Source organism: Macaca thibetana, chromosome 4, assembly GCF_024542745.1.
Source record: "Macaca thibetana thibetana isolate TM-01 chromosome 4, ASM2454274v1, whole genome shotgun sequence".
Taxonomy (NCBI): Eukaryota; Metazoa; Chordata; class Mammalia; order Primates; family Cercopithecidae; genus Macaca; species Macaca thibetana.
In genome coordinates, this window is record NC_065581.1 from 7,219,732 (window position 1) to 7,246,635 (window position 26,904).

The 26,904-nt window shown below is 40.0% G+C and overlaps 1 protein-coding gene across 2 annotated transcripts; it reads right to left on the bottom strand.

The window, feature by feature from the left end:
* Positions 1-239: 239 nt before the first annotated feature.
* Positions 240-26,036, bottom strand: SSR1 (signal sequence receptor subunit 1). Of its 2 annotated transcripts, none has more exons than XM_050787461.1 (8): positions 25,872-26,036; positions 22,691-22,803; positions 16,411-16,498; positions 14,162-14,424; positions 11,605-11,681; positions 10,789-10,867; positions 8,299-8,392; positions 240-2,603 (listed from the first exon to the last, which is right to left on the bottom strand). In XM_050787461.1, the coding sequence occupies exons 1-8, from the start codon at positions 25,948-25,950 to the stop codon at positions 2,536-2,538; spliced, it is 861 nt and encodes a 286-aa protein (XP_050643418.1). In that variant the 5' UTR covers positions 25,951-26,036; the 3' UTR covers positions 240-2,535. The 2 variants fall into 2 exon arrangements, with proteins under 2 accessions (XP_050643418.1, XP_050643419.1); XM_050787462.1 differs by lacking the exon at positions 240-2,603 and adding an exon at positions 7,917-8,017.
* Between the last annotated feature and the right edge of the window lie 868 nt (positions 26,037-26,904).

Below are 26,904 nucleotides of genomic sequence, written 5' to 3' on the forward strand. Positions count from 1 at the left end.
TAAATTTTCCCTTTCTTCTTATCAAAATCACATTTTCTGAAGTTACTTAAAAACCTTATTACTATCAAGTGAAGCTTCTTTTCTTCTGATTTCTACTTTACTCCTTCCCTGAGGCTTCTACTTCTGAGGTCCCATTTCCCTTTTCCTCTCCTGGGACAATGCTTTAGAGGGCGGATTAGCCCCGAAAGTCAACAGGGGCTTGAAGACCATGAAGTAAATGAGGAAGCTATACAACCAAAGCGAGATCCATGCTTTATGAACATATTATTCTCACACATCTGGGGACAGGTTTGATACACAAGATCCTTAAAGTCATTTTACATATTCTGAAACCAAGTTGTTCAAAAGATGAATTCTGAAAACATAGTTGGTGTAGCAAATGAATATATCAAAACAAAGAAAAACTTCATCCAAATATTTACATTTTAAAAAGACATTTAAAAAATAGGCTACTTATTAAGTGTGCTTGAACAAACCATGTGTGGAATTGAATTCCATTCATTACGGAGTTAGTTTCTGCTAAATACTTACTGATGCTAGAGCAGACCCCTGGCATCTGAGGATTTAAGAGTTCAACTGTTCTCAATCTATGCTAAAAAAAAAAATAAAACATGACAAATAATAAATTCTACATTTCCGAGGCACTAATTTGAACTTCAGAAGTGGGAGGGCTGGTATGTAAGGCAATGAGGAGGGCTGGCAGTTGTAACTCAGTGTGGTTTTGCAACTGCCTACGTTATTACCAGGTATTCCATAAAACTCTCTAGAGGCCATTTACATTTTGTAAATTCTGTAATTACACCTTACTGTATCATGCTGTAGTAGTTTCACAAACTTAGATATTCACAAAAATGTTTTGGAATATATTCCTTGAGAATGTGAAGGGTGTCCTATATTACATGAAACAAAAAACCATGCAGTTACTTAGAGCTCATAGAGCTTTTTCAAAATAAACTACTCATCATAACAGCCCAATTAAAAACTCAAACACTTTATATTACAGATATAGAGTTTGTAATTCAGCAATGCCAATATAGGTAATTTGATATCTTAGCCCCTATTTGCAAAGTGATTAACAATTATACAGTAACTTCTATTCTATTGTCATCGGCTTTGGCTCAGATGTTTAAATACTTCAACAGTCTGGAAAGACTTTTCTGTGTGTATTTCGTTTTGTTTTTTGTCTGTGTGGGCACGAGTGTAGGGAGATTATACTGAAAAGGAGAATGAAGAGGTCAGGAATTAAAGAACCACTAAAATTTGACTTAACATTTTCTTATAAAATACATGTGGGAGAATATGGCTTAAAGACAAGAAGGGGAGAGCCTCTTAACTGTTCATACTATTTTACTTCACCCTCCATCCAGTCTGACAATAATGCCAAACTTAATTTACAATCTAGGGCAAGAGTAACTCTGTAAGAGGATTTTATGAAGTACAATTTAATTTTGGTTTCAGTCTTAAGCACTTAAGAATAATTTCTGGAATCTTTCAGATTAACTAAAAAGGTTATATCAACAAGCAAAACTCCCAAAAGATTAGATAAGAAACAATTAGTTAACTGCTTTACAAATATCCAACTCACTTTCTTCATTGATTAGGAGTTAACTGGGAAATATCTCTGTCCTGATAACTTGATTTTCTGCTTAGTCTGTGGACCAAGGCAACTTTTCTTTAAAAAGGATGCTTTTATTAAGGAGAGAAAAATTCTCTCAAAACAAAACAAAAAAACCTACACACAACTGAGTGAGTAGGTCTAAAATCACTCCAGAGCTATCTCTGGGTCAGAACTAGAGCAACAACAGACAACACAACACAGTTTTCACAAATACACTAGTTTCTTTTTGTTAAAAAAGGGGGTAGGATCAGGTTTCATATATTAAAGTCAGCAGAAATTTTGTGTTCACAATTTGTTGCCAGAGAGATCCCCAAATTCCTTGAATCCACTGGGAAGTTTTCTGAAGGTGTGCATTAAACAGCAGCAAAATACCGAAACAATTCTATTGCTAAAAAGCAGCTACTTCTGCTTCTGCCTTTAGAATACTAATTGTAATACAGCAACAACAACGAAATGTTAATTTGTGCCATCAATTGAAATTTGAGCTATTCCAACAATTGTTTTCTTTAAAACTGTTCAAGGCAGGACATCAATAATCATAGTGGGTAAATATTAACTGAGGTTTGGGGGAAAAATCAGAAAATGTCAAAAAGGAAGAGACAACTGCATTATATTTAGTATTCTAAAGACTTGTTTCAGGTAGTTCAACAATGATTCTGGTAAGACCAACTGCTCACATACATACACACGCACACACATAGATTTTAATGGTTTAAAAAAAAACCAAATTTGTTACTTTAGAAAAATGAATGCAGTGCATTTTCAGCAATATTATCGCCACAGACTCTGATTGCTCAGTCCACACATAAGTAGTAGTTGCCTTCTATGGTGATATGGCTTCTCTGCACTAATTCCCATCAGGCCGAAAAATATTAGGGCAGGTTAAGTAAAGACCGAATTGTTGCACAAAGGAACATTTACTCATCAGATCCCACTGATCTCTTCTGTGCCCGTTTCCTGGGCAACCTTCTTGGTGAAGCTTTATCTGGAAGAAAAGAGAAAGTTTTAAGCTTGCTATTACAAGTATACTGAATCCAAAAGACATGTAAAGAGTATCTGCCTTCAACTTTCCCACTAAGTTACACACATGCATGAATACCATCTAATAATAAATGCCTCCTATCTAGCTCTAGGTTTTAAAAACAATCTTTAACACAATCCTTCAAGAGGTAATTCCAATTAAAATGAAACTGTTTTGCAATTAGGGTGGGGTAAAAGATTAAAACTTGGTTATTGTACTGCTGATGATACCATGCAAAATCTTGAATTCTGTAACTTAACCAAGTTTACACATGCATAAGTAAACACTTAAAAACTGCTTAAAAGGTATGATAGTGACAGCTCAAAGAGACATGCTGGTTACAAATGAAAGATTTTGTATTTACAAATGCAGTCATGCAGTTTGCATAATTTTTCAATGTCATAAATTTACCTGGAATAAGCAGCAGAATAAAGGAAATTAGTATTTCAATGCTAAAACCATTCTATGCACACAAGCTGTATCTCCTATGTTAGATTCTTAGTAGGGTCTATTTAACAGAAAATAAATTTGTGGTGGTTTTTTCTACTTCCATTCGGTAACAGGTGTCATTTATAAGTTTCTCCAAAAAGTGAAAGGCTGGATGTATATCTTCCCTCTATTATTGTCTTGTCTTACTTTCTAGGGGGTACTTTACATATTAGGAAGATTTTAGAATAAGTTAGAAATTACTTGCATAATTGTTTTTGTATTGATTTTGCATTCATTGATTTCATATTGATTTTTTGGTACTGATTTTTTTTTTTTTGTATGTAGAATAAGTATAAAAAAAGTGAAGGGGGCCGGGCGCGGTTGTCAAGAATAGCACTTTAGAAATCACAAAAATCGAGACCCTGGCTAATTTTTTACTAAAAAATACAAAAAAAAAACTAGCCGGGTGAGGTGGCGGGCGCCTGTAGTCCCAGCTACTCGGGAGGCTGAGGCAGGAGAAACCCGTGAGGCGGAGCTTGCAGTGAGCTGAGATGCGGCCACTGCACTCCAGCCTGGGCGACAGAGCGAGACTCCGTCTCAAAAAAAAAAAAAAAAAAAAAAAGTGAAGGGCTAGAAAGTGATTTTCACCAAAGTACGGGGCTTATTTGTAAGCATTTCATAAAACGGAAAAAAAAAAATCTGTTCAAAAGATCTCCCACCTCCAAAATTGTGAGATCACCATACCGAGAAAATGTGTAAATGTTTATCAAGAATATTTTTTTTTTTTTGAGACAGAGTCTCACTCTGTCCCCCAGGCTGGAGTGCAATGGCACAATGTCGGCTCACTGCAACCTCCACCTTCTGGGTTTAAGCAATTCTCGTGCCTCAGCCTCCCAAGTAGCTGGGATTACAGGCACACGGCATCACACCTGGCCCAGCCAAGAATATTTAAAGACTACATATTTTGCTTCAAAGAAATCTCCTTAAGATTAAGGGCTAAGGCCAGGCACAGTGGCTCATGCCTGTAATCCCAGCACTTTGGGAGGCTGAGGCAGGCAGATCACTTGAGGTCAGGAGTTCAAGACCAGCCTGGCCAACATGGTGAACTCCCGTCTCTATTAAAACCACAAAAATTAGCCGGGTGTGGTAGCACACACCTGTGATCCCAGCTGCTTGGGAGGCTGAGGCAGGAGAATCACTTGAACCCAGGGGCCGGAGGTTGCAGTGAGCTGAGATCACACCTCTGCGCTCCAGCCTGGGCAACAGAGCAAGACTGTCTCGGTGGGGGAAAAAAAAAAAAAAAGGTTAAGGGCTAAAATATTAAGACAGAGCCTCACTTTTCAAGTGTGAAAAAAAATCCAGAAAACTGCTCTCACTACTTCATTAAGTAGGTTACTAATGGATGGTTTCTGGGGCTCTTCAACTTACCTAAAACTGAGTTGTGAGTACAGACACATGTTTCTGATGAAGACAGTCTACAACTTTTATCAGATTTTCAAAAAGGTTAGACTAGGAACTACTGCCCTTACAGCTGACCAATCTCTAAATAATTCTTCTAAATACGTAAAATGCTGAACATACGGTCTTTGAGAATTCAAAAAGTACTCTAGGATTTAACAGCCATCTGTGTGAGCAGCAGTATTATATGCAGATGTGAGCTGGGCATGGTGGCTCACGATTGTAATCCCAGCACTTTGGGAAGCTGAGGTGGACAGATCACTTGAGACCGTAAATTCAAGACCAGCCTGAGCAACATGGTAAAATCCCCTCCCTACAACAAATATAAAAATTCAGCTGGGTATGGTGGCATGCGTCTGTAGTCCCAGTTATTTCGGAGGCTGAGGCGGGCGGACTGAGCCCAGGAGATCGAGGATGCAGTGAGCCATGATCATGTAACTGCACTCCAGCCTGGGTGACAGAGTGAGACCCTGCCTCAGAAGAAAAAAAAACAGATGTATAGCTCCCATGACTTGAGCTACCACCGATGCTATATGTCCCAGGGTTTCCAAATCTTGATTCACTTGTGCTCTGAAACAGAACTTTCAGATGTTTCCTGGACATCCATATCTGGGAGTCCCAAAGGTTTTTCACACTCAGTATAGCTAATCCAAATACATCTCTCCTCATCCTTCATGCTTCTCTTTCCTAGATTATGGGATATTAATGGGATCACCTTCCACCCAGTTGCCTAAGTTCAGAATGCTCTTTCATTCCTCCCTCACTAACACATCCAGTCATAAGAAACCCCATCTACTCCACCTATGAAACATCCTTCTACTCCCATCACTACTGCCTCAGCTTAGGCCCCAGTGACTTCTGTGCTTTACTGAAATCACGGAACTGGTAACCCTGCTTCCAACGGCTCCTTTGCAGTCCTCCACAAAGTGATCCTAATTTTTCCTTTTTTTTTCTTTTTTTTTTTTCTCTTAGAGATGGGAGTCTCGCTATGTGGCCAAGGCTGGATTCAAACTTCTGGGCTCAAGCAATCCTCCTGCCTTACCATTTCCAGTAGCTGAGACTACATGTGCACACCACCATGCCCAGCTTACCATAATTTTCAAAACACAAAATTGTAATTCCTCTCCTTTAAAGTGGCTCTCTTTGACCCAGGAGTCAAAAGTTGTTAGCATAGCTCATCAAACCTTAAAGACTCCTCACCCAACCGTTCCCGACTCAGGTCTAGTGCTGACCTCCTCCTGCGCTCTTGTTACTTTGTACCCACCTTTCATAAAGCAACTGCCATACTGTAATTATGTTTCAAATAGACAGCTAGCTCACAGAAAGCAATAAAGAAAACAATTTAAAAATGGAAAAGGACCTGAACGGCCAATTCACAGGAAAAGAAACACTAGCCAATACAGTCATCTCTGTTATCTGCAGGAAATTAATTCCAGGACTACTCCCCCACTGCAACCCCACCCAAATCCAGGCATACTGAAGTCTGGCTGTTAGCACTGAGGAACCAGTGGATACAAAAACCCTTCCCTGTACTTCGGTTTGGTATCCTGCAAAAACTGTGATTTCCTTTTTTTTTTTTTTGAAATTAATTTTACTATTATTTCAACAGTTTTGAGGGACAGATGGTGTTTGGTTACATGGGTAAGTTCTTTAGTGGTGATTTCTGAGATTCTGGTGCACCCATCACCCAAGCAGTGTACACTATCACCAATGTGTAGTCTTTTATCCCTCACTCTCCTCCTACCCTTCCCCCAAGTCCCCAAAGTCCATTATATCATTCTTATGCTTTTGCGTCCTCAGAGATTAGCTCCTCAATGATTTCCTTTCCTCCCCACCCCTACTTTTTTTTTTTTTTTTTTTTTTTGAGACAGAGTCTCACTGTCACCCGGGCTGGAGTGCAGTGGCACCATCATGGAGCAATCACGGACCTACCAGGCTCAAGCAATCCTCCCACCTCAGCCTAGGCGCATGTCAACACATGTATTTTTTTCTCATTCTTTGTAGAGATGGGGTCTCACTATGTTGCCAAGGCTAGTCTCAAACTCCTGGGCTCAGGTGATCCTCCTGCCTCACCCTCCCAAAGTGCTGTGATTACAAGTGCAAACCACCACGCCTGGCCAAATATTCTATTTTAATCTGCTTTTGGTTGCAGATGTGGAACCCACCAATATACCAAGGGTCAACTATATTGAAAAAATCTGTATATAAAAGTGAAACCTGAGCAGTTCAAACCTGTGTCTTTCAAGGGTCAACTATGAGTATGTGTAAAGGAGCTGAACCTCATTCTTAAAGAAATGCAAATGAAACAGTAAGACATTCATTTTGCATCATACCGACTGATTAAATAGGCAATATTGTGCATGGCTGAGAACATAAATTGGCACTACCTTTTTTTTTTTCCCTTTTAGGAGGGAAATGGGGTCCCTTCCATAAAAAGTCAGTGTATTTAATCTTAGACTCAGTTATTCTAACTTTAAGAAATTATCCTATAAATTAAATATAACAATATTCATTACGGTATTACCTGTAGGAGTGAAAAACTAAAAGTTACCTTCCAATACAGAACAGGTTTAATCTATCATGACATATATACATAAAAGAATATTGTCTAGTTGTTACCAACAGTTAAGTAAATATATGCAGCTACTGTAAAGAGACATCCAAGGTATGAAAACTGAAGTTGTAGATCCGTGTAGACAGCATGATGCAATCTGAACTAAATACATAAAAACAGTAGGCGTATACACTTACACATGTATAGAAAATTCATAGAAAATATAAACATAATACCATTTATGAAAAATAGGGCCAGGTGTGGTGGCTCATGCCTGTAATCCCAGGACTTTGGGAGGCCGAGGCTAGCGGATCACTTGAGGTCAGGAGGTCAGAGCCAGCTAGGCCAACATGGTGAAACCCTGTCTCTACTAAAAATACAAAAAAATTAGCCAGGCATGGTGGCGCGTGCCTGTAATCCCAGCTACTCGGGAAGTTGAGGCAGGAGAAACGCTTGAACCCAGGAGGCAGAGGTTGCAGTGAGCCAAGATCGCACCACTGCACTCCAGCCTGGGCGACAGAGCAAGACTGTGTCTTAAATAAATAGGATTAATGAAGCCAGGAACTGACTTATTTTTTTCACTTCTGTACTCTTCTGTACTATTTAATTTTTCATAATGAGGCTGCATTGCTTTTATAATAAACGTTTTTAAAACGTCCTTCTACAATTGAAAAATTTCTGCATTCCTTTATAAAGATTAGTATTTTAACAAACTGAATATGTAATACAACTGAAATATATCTGTAAATTATCAGGTAATATTTTAGTTTTATTCTTTCAAGTTACAGTGGGTAGTTTTTCTAATAAAATGTAGTAAGAAAAACTGTTCCGTTACTCATTAAACTTGATGTAAAATATTTACGTGCTATTTGAGAGCCCCCAATACTCTAGCAAAAACCGTTAAAATAATTAAATGCCTCACCTCTTCTACTCTGCACTGAAGCAACAGAAAGAAAAGAGATAGGAAATGGATTAGGAACACAGAAAATTCACACATTCGTAAATAAGCTGCAGATTTGGAAGAATTTCCAAATTAAAGACTACACACTGAATAAACCTTTAAGGTCTTCATTAATCACTATACTAGATTCTACACAAGTAATGGAAAAGATGAATGTTAAGTAGCACTGAAAAAGCTTTTTTTTTAAACTAAATCTAAGATATTTAATTTCCAATTAAGAAAAAAACTTCCCAGCCAAGTCTGTTAAGAATACTTACTGATTTGATTCAATGTTTCCTGAGGAATCCAGCTCATGTCAACATCGTTCTGACTTGATGTACCCATTTCTACTTTCTGTATGGGTCTCTTACGCTATAAGAACATAAAGACATATTTTAAAGAAGTTCCATTATATCATTTACTTAATATTTTTTAAAAAAGAATTGAGGTCTTGCTATGTTGCCCAGGCTGCCTGGAACTCCTGGGCTCAAGCAATCCTCCTGCCTGAGCCTCCCAAGTAGCTGGGACTATAGCCACATACTATCATGATCAGCTGTTTACTTTAATTTTTAAAACACCTATCAAATTACTTAATTTAAATATCTTAGTAAACAAGTTATATTCTCTTTTAGTCTTCCTAGAACACACTTCCACTCAAATACTTTATTAAAGGGAAGGAGAAAATCACGTCTAGTGCTCATTATAAAGAATAAATCTTCATCACATTTATTTTCGGGCTTTAAAGACCTTTCCCCTTGCTATAAAGGTTCATGTTATTGGACCATTGGTGGATCAAATAAGAGTAGCTATTTATACAATGACTTTCTTTCCCTTTAGGAATCAAATTGTAATCAAAGAATAAATGTATTTCCATATTCAATAAAATTCAGGACAACTGCTGATATGTTACATGCAGGCAGTTCCTGCATCGTAAGCTAAATACAATTAAACAGTTGGCACAGATAAAACAAAACGAAACCATAAAATCTCATTAAGCTAACCACCTCAATTTAAGAACGTCAAACTTTCTCCCTAGAGTATTTACAGCAAATCTGCTAAAAAGTAAAAATGAATCATCATTTAGTCTTGCTTTAAAAAAAACCCCCAAGAAACCAACAAACCTGTTATCTACATACGAAACAGTATTAATTATATAATCTGTAAGTTAGAACCTAAGTACATGGAGAGATAACTTAAAAATGGTTTCATTTAAATGGAAGAAAAATGGAGATGCAGTTATACCTAATATACAAATTTACCGCAAAAATTCCAACCATTACGACAATGAGGCACAGCAAGTTTTAGAAATTAATATTTAAACACAAAGTATTTCTCTTTTAAAGAGAAAGAGCTTATTAACAACATTCATTGTTAATTTTAACATAGATTTGACTGCCTGACTTAAGGCTTAATAAATAATCGCCAAAATGACTAGCGACTGCTGAGGGTCTAATGGATTATACTAACATATCTGATAAAATTGCTTATACTTTCCCACTGACAAACAGTGTAGGTTTTGTTTTTGTAGTCTGGAGGGAAGGAGAGGAGGAGGGTAAGTGAGGGAATGGGGAAGAGGAGGGAAATAAGGATACGGTAGGGAATGAATCCAGAACCATGATCGTGGTAGACCCCAGGTGTTACCATTTTACTACTCTAACTAATCATTTTATTACTCTAACTACAAAAACGGAATTTTGACTGACAGAACAAAATTTATTCGTTCTTTTTCCAATGAAAGGACTCGTTTATTAATTAAGGATTATTTCTATAAAGAGTATTAATGCAGGCTGGGTGTAGTGGTGGCTCATGCCTACAATTCCAACACTTTGGGAAGCCAACGTGAGAGGATAGCTTGAGCGCAGGAGTTCAAGACTAGCCTAGGCAACATGGCAAAACCCCGTCTCCACAAAACATACAAAAATTAGCTGGCTGTGGTGGTGTGCACCTGTAGTTCTAGCTACTCGGGAAGATGAGGTGGGAGGATGACTTGAGCCTGGAAGGCTGAGGTTGCAGTACGCCAAGATTGTGCCATTGCACTCCATCCTGGATGGCAGAGCCAGACTTCAGTCTCAAATAAATAAATAAATAAAAAAGCAAATATAAAAGCTAGGTTAGTTGCAGATAAAATAGCATACCCATTAAAAAGTATAGTAAATAGAATAATAAAACCTGAGTTTAGGGAATAAAAACACTAGCATTAAGAGCTACAATACCAATCCAAAGGTAAAGATCACTCTGGAGGGCACAAAGGACACTAATTGTATGGGTGTATGAAAGTCTAAATGAGGCCAGGCGTGGTGGCTCAAACCTGTAATCCCAACACTTTGGGAGGCCAAGGTGGGCAGATTGCTTGAGTTCAGGAGTTTGTGACCAGCCTGGGCAATACGGCAAAACCCTGCCTCTACAAAAAATTTTAAAAATTAGCTGGGGGTGGTGGCATACACTTAAGGTCCCAGCTAACCGGGAGGCTAAGTTGAGGGGATCACTTGAGCCCAGGAAGTCGAGGCTGAAATGAGCCAAGATCACACCACTGCACACACCAGCCTGGGTAACAAAGTAATACTCTGTGTCTAGAAAAAAAAAAGAAAGTCTAAATGAATCAATTTACATATCCAAGGCTTCAGGTTTTATTTTAAAAAGGTACTCCAAAGTTCTAAGTATACAAACCCACAGTGACAGTCTGAGGCCGAAGAACTAGATTGTGCTTAACTTAGTAACTCTTAACAACTTTTGAAAGACGGCTGTAAGAGGTGTTCATCCATAATTACCTTTCTAGATTCTAGGAGTTGATGAAGGCCAACAATAACCAGAAGCCCAAGACCAGCAAGGAACATATACATAAAGATTCTGGTACAAAAGGAGAAAATATGAACTGTCTTTAATTCAGAGGAAATACCACAGCTAATTACAACTATAATTATAACACATGATAGAAGCTTTCCAAATAACTTGTGGGGAAAAGGAATAAAATACTTTGTATTCAATTTAAATCCAAGCAGTTAAGTTTTATAAATTACCTTTAAGAGCAATTAGTCAATAAAAAAAACCTCTATGATTGAAAATAGAATTACTATTTATGCTCTATTCAAAAGCTTGGTTTATATAATAATTGCATTAGCGTTCATCTGCCTGGAATATTACATTATTTTGCACAATCCAATTTAAAAATTACCTTAAGTGAATTATATATAAGTTTAGAGTAAAAAAAGATCTATCATTCAGAAAGAACACTTACATTTTCCAAGATAAAATCTTCTAACTTATGTTTTCAATAGTCATTTCAGAGGCACGAGATAGGCTGGTGAACAGTTTATAAGCATGGGGTAGAAAATTTAGATGAGAGGAAGGACATAAAGCCAATACTAACTTTTAAAGAGATTCTTCTGTCAGTTTCAACTATCTTTTCTAATTTGACTTTAATAGTTGTATGAATATCTGAAGTATGAATGAATGTTGGAAGGATCTCACCAAATCTATACAGTCCATTCCATTTTCAATATCTAAAAAATGCTGCAACAGGAGCAAGCTTTCCAGTCTTACTTTACAAGCAAGATCAAGATCTACATACTACAACTTTCACTTACGTTTCTCCATCTAACCCATCCTCTCTTTCAATAACTGTAACTGTTTGATTGAAGACTGCATCTTGGAATACATTGCCCTGTTTAAAAAAATAAAATAATCAGAAAAATCTAAATGCAATAAAGGAAGGAAAACATGTAACATTACTTAAAATGGTTACTCTAACACATTGAATATAGTCTTCCCATCACTTAGAAGACTCATTCATATGTAACTGCAATACTGCGTGTCAGGGACTCAACATTGTTATTTTCTCACATAAAATAAGAAGTCTCTGGGCCAGGTGAGGTGGCGTATGCCTGTGGTCCCAGCTACTCGGGGAGCTGAGACAGGAGGGTTGCCTGAACCCAGGAGTTTTGAGTCCAGCATAGCAAACATAGCGAGATCCACACCCCTTAAAAAAAAGTTACCAATTTTGCCAAAGTTGTCCCCAAACTTTCTTTTGGGGTAGGGGTGGTGGTGTGAGGACCCATAAAGTAAAGTAGAGATAAAATGTGCAGAAAGAAACAAAGCTCACAGCATTCTTACGTCAACAACTTTACCTTTCGTTGTCTGTAATCCTTCAAAACAAGGAAGGAAGGAAAAGTACAGCAGCAGCTACAACAGCAGGTCATTTTAAGAACTAGATCGAACAAAAGTTAAATTCATATTCTAAAATGACAGTCGTGCCAGGTGTGCTGGCTCACACCTGTAATTCCAGCACTTTGGGAGGCCAAGGTAGATCACCTGAGGTCAGGAGTTCGAGACCATCCTGGCCAACATGGAGAAACCCCCTCTCTACTAAAAATACAAATTTAGCCGGGTATGGTGGCGCATGCCTGTAATCCCAGTTACTTGGGAGGCTGAGGCAGAAGAACTGCTTGAACCCGGGAGGCAGAGGTTGCAGTGAGCCAAGATCACACCATTGCACTCCAGCCTGGGCGACAAGAGCAAAACTCCATCTCAAAAAAAAAAAAAAAAAAAACTGGGCTGGAAACCAATTTCTTCATAATAAATGGGATGGTCACTTTAGGTATGAAAATATTTTTATGTTGTGGTCTTGAAATAATTTTATCAGTTCACAATTTGTTTTCAAATGCATTAGACTCACTGGGGCAATACATAGCTATTCTTCACAAAGGTAGTACGTTGTCAACTGTCACTTATTGCTAAACTGTAATTATGTAAGTTTTACTTCAAGATCCTTCAATTTGCATTCCTCTATTGACAATTTCAGGAATAATACACAGATTAAAAAAAAAGTGGTAGAGGTGAATTTAAAAGAAGGAACTAAAACTACACATATACCTGTTGGATCAAATTTTATTCTACTCACAAACAAGGTAAAATCAGTAATTCTTTAAGCTACTTAACTATAGAGTTGAGGATGCTTAATACATTATTTTGAGGACAGGATGAAAATACTTCCTTCTCTCTACTAAGTAATCAGAAAAAGGAAAACCTGATTGCAGCACTAGAAATTTAACTCAGACATAAGGTATGCATGTTAACACCAGGGTAATGAAAAGGTTGAATTAATTTCCAAGAGAAAATAACATTTCCTTCTCTGAAAACTTTTTGACAAAGGAATGGTTTAGATGTGCTTTCATTTAAACAAGGCCCTACTTCTACTAGGTTTCTCTCATTCAGTCATTGATGACTGATATATAATATACATAGTAAAAATCATAAGGCATCAGAGCTTATATTAGGACATTTGGTTCTCCTAAATCAAAAACTAAATGATAAAACTTGCTGCTAAAACTACACTGAAAATATATGGATCTACATTACCTATGAGTATATAAAATGATGGGAAAACAGTTACAGACAGTCTTTAAATTTACAAATAGAAGTAGTAAAATGGGCAAAATGCAAGCAACAACAGGAGGTACAAAACAAATTATTTGACAGATCTTTTTTTCTTTTTTTGAGATAGAGTCTCACTCTGTCGCCCAGACTGGAATGCAATGGTGCGATCTCGGCTCACTGCAACCTTCGCCTCCCAGGTTCAAGTGATTCTCCTGCCTCAGCCTCCCGAGTAGCTGGGATTACAGGTGCCTGCCACCATGCCCAGCTAATTTTTGTATTTTTAGTAGAGACAGGGCTTCACCAGGTTGGCCAGGCTGGTCTCGAACTCCTGACCTCAGGTGATCCACCCACCTCAGCTTCCCAAAGTGCTAGGATTACAGGTGTGAGCCACCGTGCCCAGAGACAGATCTTAACATCTGAATAAGCAGCAGACTCCATTGTGTGTCTTACTGCTCCTTTTCCCGTTAAGATCCGGCTCATAGCTTTACTTACATCTCCATTTTCACTTCCACCCCCACACAATAGCATGTTATTCCCTTCATCTCTAGTATGCAGCACTTATCAGCATGCTCTAGTGCCTGTTTTCATCTACCTCCCCCACTGGATTACAGACTTGAAGAAGAAATGTGCAATTTATCTTTGCTTCCCTGGTGGCTATCACAGGTTCAACCACAAAACAGGCACCTGAATGAATAGATGAATTCTATTAAACAACATCGCCGTCCCCATCCATCTCTAACTTAAACAAAAAAGTTTACAGGATCTTACATTCAAATCTTTGTAGTTCAGATTGATGACCAAACCAAAGGGTCGTCCGCCCATGGGCTCTGCAGGAATGAAAGAATACTCAAAAGTTGCCTGTCTCTGGGGTGGCACTACAGTGTTCAGAGGAAGAGCTGTGAAATTCTGGATATAAAACTGGTAGTCTTGAGGATAACGGAATGAGGCATCTAAGGATTCAACGATAAAATCTTCTGTACCCTTGTTGGTAAAGCCTACCAGGAACTTCACAATGTTATTTGCTGGAAAATCTGAGAAACAAAATAGAGACAAGAAAATTAGAACACATGGAAAGAGCACAAAATTTTTAAAAAGGCATTACTAATGGATTCTGCACTCTTTTGTGTAGACTTTGGTGTCAGAATCCCTTCCAACAGAGCACTCCAGTCACCCGCTAACTAGAAATTGATTCCAGTTGCTGTATAGGCTGAAACTCTTTTGTCTGTATGCTAGCACTCCCACATAAGCATTCAAATAAGTGTCTCGATTTCAGACCAGATCACATCCAAATCATGTGGTAAAAAAGAGTTGTATATTTCTGGCAGTGAAATAATCAGGCAGCAGGGTTACATGTGTTGGTGAAGTCACCTTCACCTCCGGCTTAGTGTTATCTGTCCAAATAAATAGAAGAATGAAAAAATATAAAGTCCAAGACTTTCATCTGAAAACTAGTATCTATTAGAACATAAATATTAATCAGGCAATCCCTATCCATGTTAAGCAATTAATCAAAATGCAAATCTGAAGGTTAAGACCCAAGGATGTAGCTACAAAAATAGAAGAAAAAAAGCATAATAAAATTATACTTCCTATAGGCGTAAAGTTCGAAAGCCCATGGGAATAAAACCGAAAATGTGAGAAGACCAAGAAAATTAATAACTTTCAATATTAAGTCTTCAATAATTACACTGTAGTCTACAAAGCTGAGTTTCTCTGAGTACAGCACAGGCTGTGGGGTCAACAGATCTAGGTCTGGATCCTGTGTTCTCAAATCTACTTATGAACTGGGAGCCCTGACTCCAGTTCTTAACTTCTCCAAACCTCAGTTCAACAATGACTACGCTCAGTGGGCTTGTTAGAACTAAGTAATACATGCCAAGTATTGAGAATAGCATCTACCGTATAGAACTCAATAAATTATCAGCCATAATTATTTTCTTTTAATAAAACCTAGGCTCTGGCTGGGTGTGGTGGCTCACACCCATAATCCCAGTACTCTGGGAGGCAGAGGTGGGCAGATCATGAGGTGGAGATCAAGACCATCCTGGCCAACATGGTGAAACCCCGTCTCTACTAAAAACACAAAAATTAGCTGGGCGTGGTGGAGCACGCCTGTAGTCTTGGCTAGTTGGGAGGCTGAGGCAGGAGAATCGCTTGAACCTGGAAGGCAGAGGTTGCAGTGAGCCGAGATCACACCACTGCACTGCAGCCTGGCGACAGAGCAAGACTCTATCTCAGAAAACAAACAGCAAAAAAACCTAGGCTCTAACCTAGACCATACTGGAAAAATTAAGTATTTCATTAATGGTTAACACTCAAAATATGACAAAGGGCTGGGCGTGGTGGCTCAAGCCTGTAATCCCAGCATCTTGGGAGGCCAAGGTGGGTGGATCACAAGGTCAGGAGATAGAGACTGCCTGGCTAACATGGTGAAACCCCATCTCTACTAAAAATACAAAAAATTAGCCAGGCGTGGTGGCACGCGCCTGTAATCCCAGCTACTAGGGAGGCCGAGGCAGGAGAATCGCTTGAAACTGGGAGGCGGAGGTTGCAGTGAGCTGAGATCATACCACTGCACTCCAGCCTGGGTGACAGAGCAAGACTCCATCTCAAAAAAAAAAAAAAAAAATAAAGACAAAGTTACTTTGCTGTGGCAGTTTAAAAAAGTTTTAAAACATGATCTTTCTCAGGAGGCTGAGGCAGGAAAATCGATTAAACCTGGGAGGCGAAGGTTACAGTGAGTCGAGAGGGGGCCACTGCACTCCAGCCTGGGTGACAGAGCGAGACCCTGTCTCAAAAACAAAATTTTTGAAAAGGACAGTCAATTTCTAGTTAAACTAGATAGTATTTATTTTATTTTTTCCCCTTAGTTTATTTATTTTTCACTCTATCATCTGCATATTCCCTTTAAATGCCAACAATATTACTTTTACAGATATGGGTATTCAGATATATATGAACAAGTTCATCATTTTAAAATTCCTACATCTGAATTAAAACTAATACTTCCGTACTACCTTCTCCTTTTACAAAGAGTATAGTTGTATCTGCACTTGGTGAAGCTTCAGGTTCACCAGACACATCTTCTTCCTCTTTATCTTCTACCTAAGAAAAAGAACAATTAAGAGGAGATTACTATGGGAGAGAAAAAAGATCATTATTTAACAATAAAGATTTGACTGGGCATGGAGGCTCACGTTTATAATCCCAGCACTTTAAGAGGCCGAGGTAGGCAGATCACCTGAGGTCAGGAGCTCGAGACCAGCCTGGCCAACATGGTGAAACCGTCTCTACTAAAAAATATAAAAATTAGCCAGGTGTGGTGGCACGTGCCTGTAATCCCAGCTACTTGGGAGGCTGAGGCAGGAGAATCGCTTGAACCCAAGAGGTAGAGGTTATAGTGAGCTGAGATTGCCCCAATGCAAGACTCCGACTCAAAAAAAATAATAATAAAAGAAAGAAATAAAGACTTCACTTTATGTTAGGACGAAATACTGCTTCTCTACAGCTTGCTGGGATTAGTAATAAGAATTTCATCATACCTCATTAATTAAAATAGAACTTTTGGAGCAGTGCATCTTGAGCAGTAATGTGCATACCAATTCTTTGGGGATGTTACAGATCTAATTCAGGCCTAGGGCAAAGCCTATCATTCTCCTTCTAACAAGCACCCAGAAAATGCCAAAGCTGCTGGTATTCAGACCATATTGTGAACTCCAAGGTTCTAGAACAGAGCTTGGTAAACTTTTTCTATAAATGGCCAAATAGCAAATATGGCCTTGCAGACCATAAAGTCTCTCTTGCAACGACTCAACTCAACTATGGGGCTACTGTGTGAAAGCAGCCCCAGGCAATAAGTCAATGAATGGGGATAGCTAGATGTGGCTTGCAACCACAGTTTGCCCACCCCTGCCCTCAAGTACCTGTTAACAGCCTACAGAGATTTCCATTCTAATTAACCAAATTTTCCTGTGAGGATCAGTCACATAATTTTGAAGGAAAAAAAAAAAAAGAGTGTGACCAGAGATCTTCCTGGGGTGACAGAAACGTCCTAAAACTGAATTTGTGTTGCAGAACTTGGTAAATTTACTAAGTGTATGTTTAAAACAGATGAATTTTATGATACATAAACTGTATCTCAACAGTTTTTTAAAAATGTGAACAAATTTTATTTAAAACTTTAAACACAGTGCAGCTTCATTTCTCCAAGCATCAATATGGATTAGAGACAGTCACATCTTTGAAGTATCCAGACTCTTAATAAATTGAGATGCTTCAGGATGCCATTGTTTACTGGCATTTAACTTTTCACGTATATAAAAACTACTTCCCCCAACAGATAAAACTTGTCAAGAGCAAAGATTGTCTCATAATTGTAAAATCCTCCACATCCAGCTCATGTACTTAAGAGAGGATGCACTCAAACACTTGTTCAACGACTGTGAAACTGTGTTGTAAGCTATATTTTAAGCATCCTTAATGATTTCATTCATTTAGTAAGAATAAGTTTCTACTTCTGAGAAAAGAGATCCATAAGTAGGAAAAGAGACCAGAGACAGAGAGGCCGAAACCATAAATGACAGGGATAGAGAGGAAAAGAGTATATTTCAGAAAGAGTTAAGAGAAATCCCTGATATCTGATTGATGGGTTTTGGAATAAAAATAAACAGAAGAAGTAACAAGGCAACAGCTTGAATCACTGGAGCCGTATCAAAACAACAAAGAGTTTATGGCGACAGGACACATGGCAAATGATCTGGACATTTACAATGTGAGTACTTATGGAGCATTCAAATGAAACTATCCTGAGAAGAGCTGGAAAAGAGCTACAACAGGATAACAACGGAAAACAAGGAATTAGGCAATTAGGTTGCTGGTGACCTTAGCAATACTAGTTTTACTAGATATATGGGACCAGATCATGATAGAGAATAAACGTGAAGTTAGCAGAAGAGAAAAGCTGCCCAAGTTTCTCTTTCAAGAAGTCACTGGCGTTGGTAAAGATAAGTAGGTGCAGCAAATATGGACGAACAGTATAAGCACATATGTGGCTTAACAGAATCCAATCACTGAGGAGGATTAATGCTTGATGTTACAAAATGAAAGAATAATGTAACAAAATTCTGCAGGAAGAGATGGGGACATGAACACAGGTGGAAGGGTTAGCCTTAGAAGAGAACAAGGACAACTCATTATTAAGGAGAAAACGCAGAACAATGGGTGAATAATATATCTGGAAGTAGAAAATACAAAATCTGATAGAGCTCATGCTTGATGGCCTTCTTCACTTTCTGACACTGAAGGCAATGTTGCTGCCAAGACTGAAAACTCATTTACGGATTTAAACACGGTAAATGTTTGGAATACTGATTGTGGATAACTAAGTAACTCATTTACCTTACAGCTATTCAGCATATAAGGTGTATAATGCTTAATATCTGCTACCTGGTAAAACTCCAAAGTATGTCAGCTATTGCAAACAATCTCCAGAGGAGAGTGTAGAAATGGGTGGCATTGGTCGCCCACAGGGAGATGACTTCAGGGCTGGAAGGCACACAAGGGAAACTTTTCATCATATACTCTGTACCTTATAAGTTCTAAGCCATTTGAATATATCATCTATTTTAAATATATATATATCTATTTTTGAGACGGGAGTTTCACTCTGTCGCCCAGGCTGGAGTGTAGTGGCGCGATCTCAGCTCACTGTAAACTCTGCCTCCCAGGTTCACGCCATTCTCCTGCCTCAGCCTCCCAAGAAGCTGGGACTACAGGTGCCCGCCACCACACCCGGCTAACTTTGTTTTGTATTTTTAGTAGAGACGTGTTTCACCGTGTTAGCCAGGATGGTCTCGATCTCCTGACCTTGTGATCCACCCGCCTCGGCCTCCCAAAGTGCTGGGATTACAGGAGTGAGCCTCTGCTCCCAGCTAAATAATTTTTTTAAAGTTAGCTAGTGTTATTACTACTACAGGTCTTGTTTTAATAAAAATAAAACCAAAAACCTCTATCATTTCTATGGGGAGGACAAAAAAAACCTTTCAGGAATGATGGTAAGGTCCATTGCAACCCAGTTTTATACAGTAAAAGAATAATCAATGGGGTAGAAAAGCCCCAGGTGACTAGGCTGGGCGCGGTGGCTCATGCCTCTAATCCCAGCACTTTGGGAGGCCGAGGAAGGTGGATTACAAGGTCAGGAGATGGGGACCATCCTGGCTAACATGGTGAAGCCCTGTCTCTACCAAAAATACAAAAAATTAGCCGGGCATGGTGGCGGGCGCCTGTAATCCCAGCTACTCGGGAGGCTGAGGTGGGAGAATGGTGTGAACCCAGGAGGTGGAGCTTGCAGTGAGCCGAGATCGCGCCACTGCACTCCAGCCTGGGCAACAGAGCGAGACTCCGTTTCGGGGGTGGGGAAGGTTTGCCCTCAAAAATTCTAAACCAATAACCTGCGTCTAAACCAGCTGTTGATATCTTAGATCTTATGAAAAACCCTCTTTTCCCTCACTTGACTCCAGCATACTTCCACATCTCCCAGTTCCTTGATGCCTTGGCAGTTGAGTATAAGGTGATAAAGAAATCTTGGGAACAACAGCAGTAGGTGAACTTTCTAGCTCATTCAGTTCTGGAGGTGACTTCTGTAGCAGCCTTGGCTTTGAGGGATCCTGCCCCTGCTGGCATGGTCTAGTCCAATGGAAGGTAATACTTCTCCTGCCTTTCTATTTCAATCTACCTTAATTATTTTCTGATTTGAGATAAGTAACAAAGCAGAGGGTACTAACACTTTTGTACTAATAGGCCAGGGTAGAAAGTGGATAATCAGAGTTGTTCTCTTTCCTCTAATGGTTCTCAAGGCAGGAGAAATTAAGATATGGAAAAGGTCTGGCCAACGACACAAGTCTCTCAAAGATCTAACAGTTCCCTTCTCTACCCTCTATCCTCTACTTATTTAACAGGGTCTGACTCTGTCACCCAGCCTGGAGTGCAGTGGCACACTCATAGCTCACTGTAACCCTGAACTCCTGGGCTCAAGTGATCCTCCTGCCTCCAATAGTTAGGATTACAGGCACAAGCCACCAGGCTCAGTTAATTTTTTTAGTAGAGATGGTGTCACGCTATGTTGGCCAGGCGGTCTCAAACTCCTGGGCTCAAGTGATTCTCCTGTCCTGGCCTCCCAAAGTGCTGGGATTACAGGCATGCCTCATGGCATTCAGCATCTCTCTTCTACCCTCCTCCTCCACAGTAAGTACATTCCAGTGTCACAGAGCACAAGTAATTTCATATAATTGGTAACAACGATATAATCCATCACTAAATTTCAATACATGCCCAAATTTCAGTGCCCCAAATACCATCTTTAATCCTAAATTCCTAGATGGATTCCCTTCCAACCATCACTCTAAGTTATCTACCACAACTGGTCAAATATTCATTAACAACAACGCAGCAGAAATGTATTAATCTAGTTAAAGCTGTTCACCTAATGCAGGCTGGGTTGAAGATGCGGAGTCTTAACATAAACCCTAAAGGTATCTGTATACAAACGTATGAAACGCTTGACTCATAGATAATCAGTAAGGAGTTCCTAAAGAGGGGAAATTAGGAGAGTTCACAAATTACTAGGGACATCCTATCCAGATAAAACAGCAGGTGCAGAAGCATAAAAATGATAACTCAAAAACACCAATAAAATAGCAACAGATTTGCTTAGTTGGAAGACATACTCCATAAAAATGAAGGTAAGTCAAAAAAGCAGCAGAAATCTACATATAAGTCTAAATATTTTGACACTGAAATAAGAAAATAGGGAACTAGTGGTTTAATTTTGAAGGAAATGACAAAATCTGGAATCATGAGAGGTTCCAGGTTCAAGTATGACATGAAAATAGAAAGAAAAAAAAACTGTGTAGGATGGATTACAGTCATTCCAGAGAGGAAATAAAATTAGCTAGATGCATGCTGCAAAGATCCCAATTCCAGCCCAATATTCTTACTGTTGTATTACATAGTAAACATTTCAGACCTGAACAACTTTGAAGAGATCTTCTCTAACCCCCTTATTCTTCACAGGATATATTTTATACACTGTTTGTTGTCTGCTTCTCACCCCCTGCCATTAAAACACATATAACTGCCCCAAAAACAGTCTAAAAGAGCAGAGAAAATATCTAGTTTGCTCACCCAGCACCAAGAACAGTGCCTGGCACATAAGGATTCAGAAATAAAACAAGTAAGCAAAAAGAATAAAAACAGAGTAAAAGCAAGCAAGCAAAAAAGAAACTGAGACCCACAGAGATAAGTCAGAAAACTAAGCAGCAGGTATACCAAATCTATGAAGCCCTGGTCCAGTGCTATTTCTACTATGCTGTTACCCTTCTAGACTCATGTCACCACGATCCTGAATTGTTAACTATTTCATGTCTCCTTCCCTGTTCCAGAAAATACGCTCTATTCTCAATGACTGGTGCCTATTCTCCCAATTTCAATTCACTTTGATCACATTAACAAACCTCTAAAAGCTGGGATTTTAAATTTTTGTATAAGGATAAGCTCTAGGCCAGGTGTGGTGGCTCATGCCCATAATCCCAGAGCCTTGAGAGTTGGAGGCATGAGGATCATCACTTGAGCCCAGAAGTTTGAGACTGGCCTGGGTAACATAGCAAGACCCTGTCTCTACAAAAAAAAAATTACAAAAATTAGCTGGGCTTGTTGGGGCATGACTGTAGTCCTAGCTACTCAGGAGAATGAGGCAAGAGGATCGCTTGAGCCCAGGAGTTCGAGGGTGCAGTGAGCTATGCTCGTGCCACCACACACCAGCCTGGGCAACAGAGCAAGTCTCTCTCTCTAAAAATAAACAAGTAAGGATAAATTCTAGATGTATTATTGACATGGTTTCGCTGTGTCCCCAGCCAAATCTCATCTTGAAGTGTAGTTCCCATAATCCCTACATTGTGGGAGGAACCTGGTGGGAGGTAAATGAATCATGGGGGATGGTTACCTCCATGCTGTTCTTGTGATAGTGAGTTCTCACAAGATCTGATGGTTTTTATAAGGGGCTTTCCCCACCCTTTGCTCTGCACTTCTCCTTGCTGGCACCATGTGAAGGACATGTTTGCTTCCACTTCTGCCATGATGGTAAGTTTCCTGAGGCCTCCCCAGTCATGCTGAACTATGGATCAATTAAACCTCTTTCCTTTGTAAATTACCCAGTCTTGGGTATGTCTTTATTAGCAGCATGAGAACAGATTAATACAATTACATACATTTTACATATATTAAATAGTATATAACACTAACCAAATCTGTGGGTTCATCTTCTTCTACCTCGGCTTCATCATCTTCATCCTCAATTATAGAATCTTCTACTGTTTCTTCATCCTCTGTAAGATCTTGTGCCACTGCTAATGAGCCTAATGATAAAATACAGAAAAAGCAGTTAACCTTTACTCTGGAATACTACTTTTTTTTTTTTTTTTTTTAAACTATCAGGTATAGGCAAAAAAAATCTTCCCTTGGACTAACAGAATCTCCCAGTTCACCTGAATGATGCCAATTACAATGCATCTAAGAATATCTGTATTTTATTTTACTAGAAGTCTTAACAACTGCATTTTTTTTTTTTTTTGAGACAGGGTCTTGCTCTGATGCCTAGGTGGGAATACAGCTGTGCAGTTATAGCTCTCACTGCAGCCTCGAACTCCTGGGCCCAAGTGAACCTTCCACCTCAGCTTCCTGGGTAGCTAGGACTTCCTGGGTAGTTAGGGAGGTAGGCATGAACCACTGTTCCCTGCCTGCACATTTTCAAAGGAAAATGTGGTTTAATTTCAAAAAGTGCCCAACAGATGGAAAAATGAATGGCACAAACTAAAGATGCCTTGAAACACAAAGAACTTCAAGCAATTTTGTTAAGCAAATTAAGGAAAATAATTTTTTTGCAAAGGTAAGAAACTTCTAAATGTAATCCCGGTCATTAATGACATAAAGCAAACTAAACAACCCCTACCTTTAAAAGAAAATAGCATTCTTGGTCAGGCGCGGTGGCTCACGCCTGTAATCTCAGCACTTTAGAAGGCTGAAGCAGGTGAATTACTTGAGGTCAGGAGTTCGAGACCAGCCTGACCAGTATAGTGAAACCCCGTCTCTACTAAAAATACAAAAATTAGTCCGGTGTGGTGGCATACACCTGTGGTCCCAGCTACTCCAGAGGCTGAGGCAGGAGAATTGCTTGAACCTGGGAGGCAGAAGTTGCAGTGAGCGGAAATCGCACCACTGCACTCCAGCCTGGGCGACACAGCAAGACGTCTCAAAAAAAAAAAAAAAAAAAAAAAAAAAAGCATTCTTAAGTTCTATGTAGGAAACACTGTTATCAGAGGTGACTACAGCTGAAACTCTTAGAACTTGACAGCCTGTGAGTCCAAGAAACAAATATCTATATCATATCCGTGGTAAAAACTGGCTTGCACGAAAAACATTGTTTAGTAAAAACCGTACGGGCAGCTTCAGGGTTGATAGCAAAGAAAGAATCCAATTATTTTTGCATGTGGCTTCAAACATGTTTTATGGCATTTTATTTTTCTCAAACTTACTGTTACAAAGTAGAGTTATAATGCAAAAAAAAAAAAAAAGTAAATTACAGTTTTATAGGTAACAGTACTCTAAGTAAATCACATTCTATCTATTTCAGGTAAAACCCTAAAAAGAATTTCAAAGTTCTAATGTCTTCCAACATCTCTCAGACAAAATGATGATGTGGCAATTCTGTGGAGGAAAAACATAGGAAGGGAAGCGTGTTTTTACCCAGGAGAAACAGCTTACATCAAGGACCATGCATTTTCAGTCTTTTCCATGTCTTTGAGTTCTCACTGGTCGCTAAGATTTATTGCAAAATATTAAAGAACACTGAACCATGCATTATGAACTGAAGAGATTTCACTGCCTGCTAAACAAAGACTAAAAATAGTGCATTCATAACTTATAAATCCTTTTCAAAAACCAGTAAGAAAAATATCCATGTCTGACATAGTAATTTCAAGTTGTAAATTTGAGCACTTTGGAATATAAAGGTCTTTCATGGATATTAAACAATTTTATTATTTTAATGTTAACCAATAATAATTTTGTCCCTATGAAGTCTAACAGTCTTCATTCAGCTGGAAAAAACTGAACAAACATTTTCTTTAAAAGAAAAACCGTTACTCACAAAAAATGTTTACAAGATAGTAATTCAGTTTAGATAATGAATTGATGCTTCTTGAAAGTTTTTACAACTTGAAAATAGTTCTAAATAGTTCTAAAATAAAATCTACATTTGTCAAGTTTTTTTAAAAATAAGCTTAAAGAGAACCAGCAAACGACTCCCAAAGTAAAAAAATCTTGTTAAACCTGCAGATGAACGCATTAACAGTTGTTTCATTCTCCCACTTGGTTTTCTAGCCATTAAACAGAAGCCAGTCACTTCACTTTTCATTGCAAAACAACTCCTGGATACCTGTCACTACCGTTAAGACACACAGCTTGCTTAAACTTACAGAATGAAAGGGAATTCTAGTGCTTAATCAGCCTAATTATTTCACTTTGCAAATTAGAAAGTCGAAGTTCATGACAAAACCCGGGCAGGAAGTCAAGTTGCCTCATTTTTATATTCTGCTAAGTTACTTTCACACTTAACTGCTGGGTTAATTGTTGGAAGAATAAATCTACATATTAAAAACACTCGAAGTAGGCTACATTTTTTCAGCACAACACGATGCTTCCACAAACAAAAAACTGCTCCATGAAAAGAAAAGGAAAGGAAGAAGGCAGAAGTAAGGGAGACATCCCAAAGGGATTCTTCAGTCCGCTTGGCAGCAGGGGCCGATAACGCGGGTGACGACGAGGTAGTTTTTCTGAAATCATAGTAACACATACGGGTCAAGCAGGGGGTGAACGAGGCAGGTGACCATTAAAAAAGCCACTCTGATGGCTTAGATGTGTCGAAAACAAGAGTTTTAGCAAATGAATGAAGACGGACTCGCGGCGTGGAAGCTAAAGACACGTCAGCCCTGAGCACCAGGGGCTGGGGGTGGAGCGGAGCCGGAGGCGGCCAAAAGAAACAGCCCGGCTGCGGCGCGCTCGGAGCGCAGCCGTGGCCAGAGCCCCCTCGCCTCCTCCTGCAGCCGAGGACCCTTCAGTTCTGGACGCTCCTGCAGGCGCGAGTCCAGGGTCAGAGAAGCAAGCCCAGCCCTCGGCCGGCCACGAAGCAAGGTCGCCCGGACACGGCCCCGCACTCCGCGTGCAAGGGACAGGCCACAGCGGGGTCTCCAGCGCCCGCGGGGGCCCCTGCTGCTACGAGCCTAGGCTTGGGGAGAGGGCGGAGAGAGGCCAGCGGAGTGGACACGGACCCCGGGACCCGGAGCGACCACCGCCTCCAACTTCAAACTTGCCGTCACTGGCATCTCCTTCCTGGCCATCCCCCTCCGCACACTCTCCTTAGCCTCACCTCTGGGACCGCCTCGGAACAAGACAGTGGCAGGGAACACGAGCAAGAGAAGCAGCAGCAAGCGGGGGAGGAGTCTCATGGCGCTGCCGGTCCAGTGTCCAGTCTCCGTCCGGGAGGGCTCTCGGGTGCTCCGGCGGTAATGGCGTTACTCTTCATCCGGGCTCCGGGCGGCGAGGGGCGGGACACGTACCACGCACGGGCCTTCGCCACGCCCCTCTCCTGAACGGGAAACGCCGCCGACGTGGCTGCTCAGCGCGGAGACTTAGGTAGAGCCGGCCGCCCGGAAGTCACGTGGCCGGCTGCTGGCCTCTCTGTGGCTCCCGCGAGAGTCCGCCTTCCGCCGCAGTTGCTGGCCGGCAGCCTGCGGTTGGCCGATCTTTCCGCCCAGTCCTTGACTCCCAATTAGTTAGCATTGTCAGTGGTTAGTGTATTTGAATGACGATCCTCTTGATAACGGCGATGTAAAGAACATGAGCTGCCTTTATGTGGCATTTAAAAGCAAAAAAAAATTTTTGGAAGAGAGGACATCGTTCAAAGGCAAAACCATGAAAATACACAGTGGAAAATCTTTGTCTGCCCACACCCTCTCCCATGGTTAAGTAATGACAATTCTTAAAATTATTATTTTTATTTTTTTGAGACGAAGTCTTGCTCTGTCGCCCAGGCTCGAGTTCAGTGGTGCAATCTTGGTTCATTGCAACCTCCACCTGCCGGGTTCAAGCGATTCTCCTGCCTCAGCCTCCTAAGCAGCTGGGACTGCAGGCACGCGCCACCATGCCCAGCTAATTTTTATATTTTTATATTTTTACTAGAGATGGGGTTTCACCATGTTGGCCAGACTAATCTTGAACTCCTGACCTCAGGTGATCCACCCGCCTGGGCCTCTCAAAGTGCTGGGATTACAGGCGTGAGCCACTGCGCCTGGTCAGCAATTCTTAAATTTGTATGTGACATTCCAGAATTATAAGTCTGGATTTGTATGTGACATTCCTAAAGTCACCTAAACAGTGCCTGGTATGTAGTCAGCATTTGT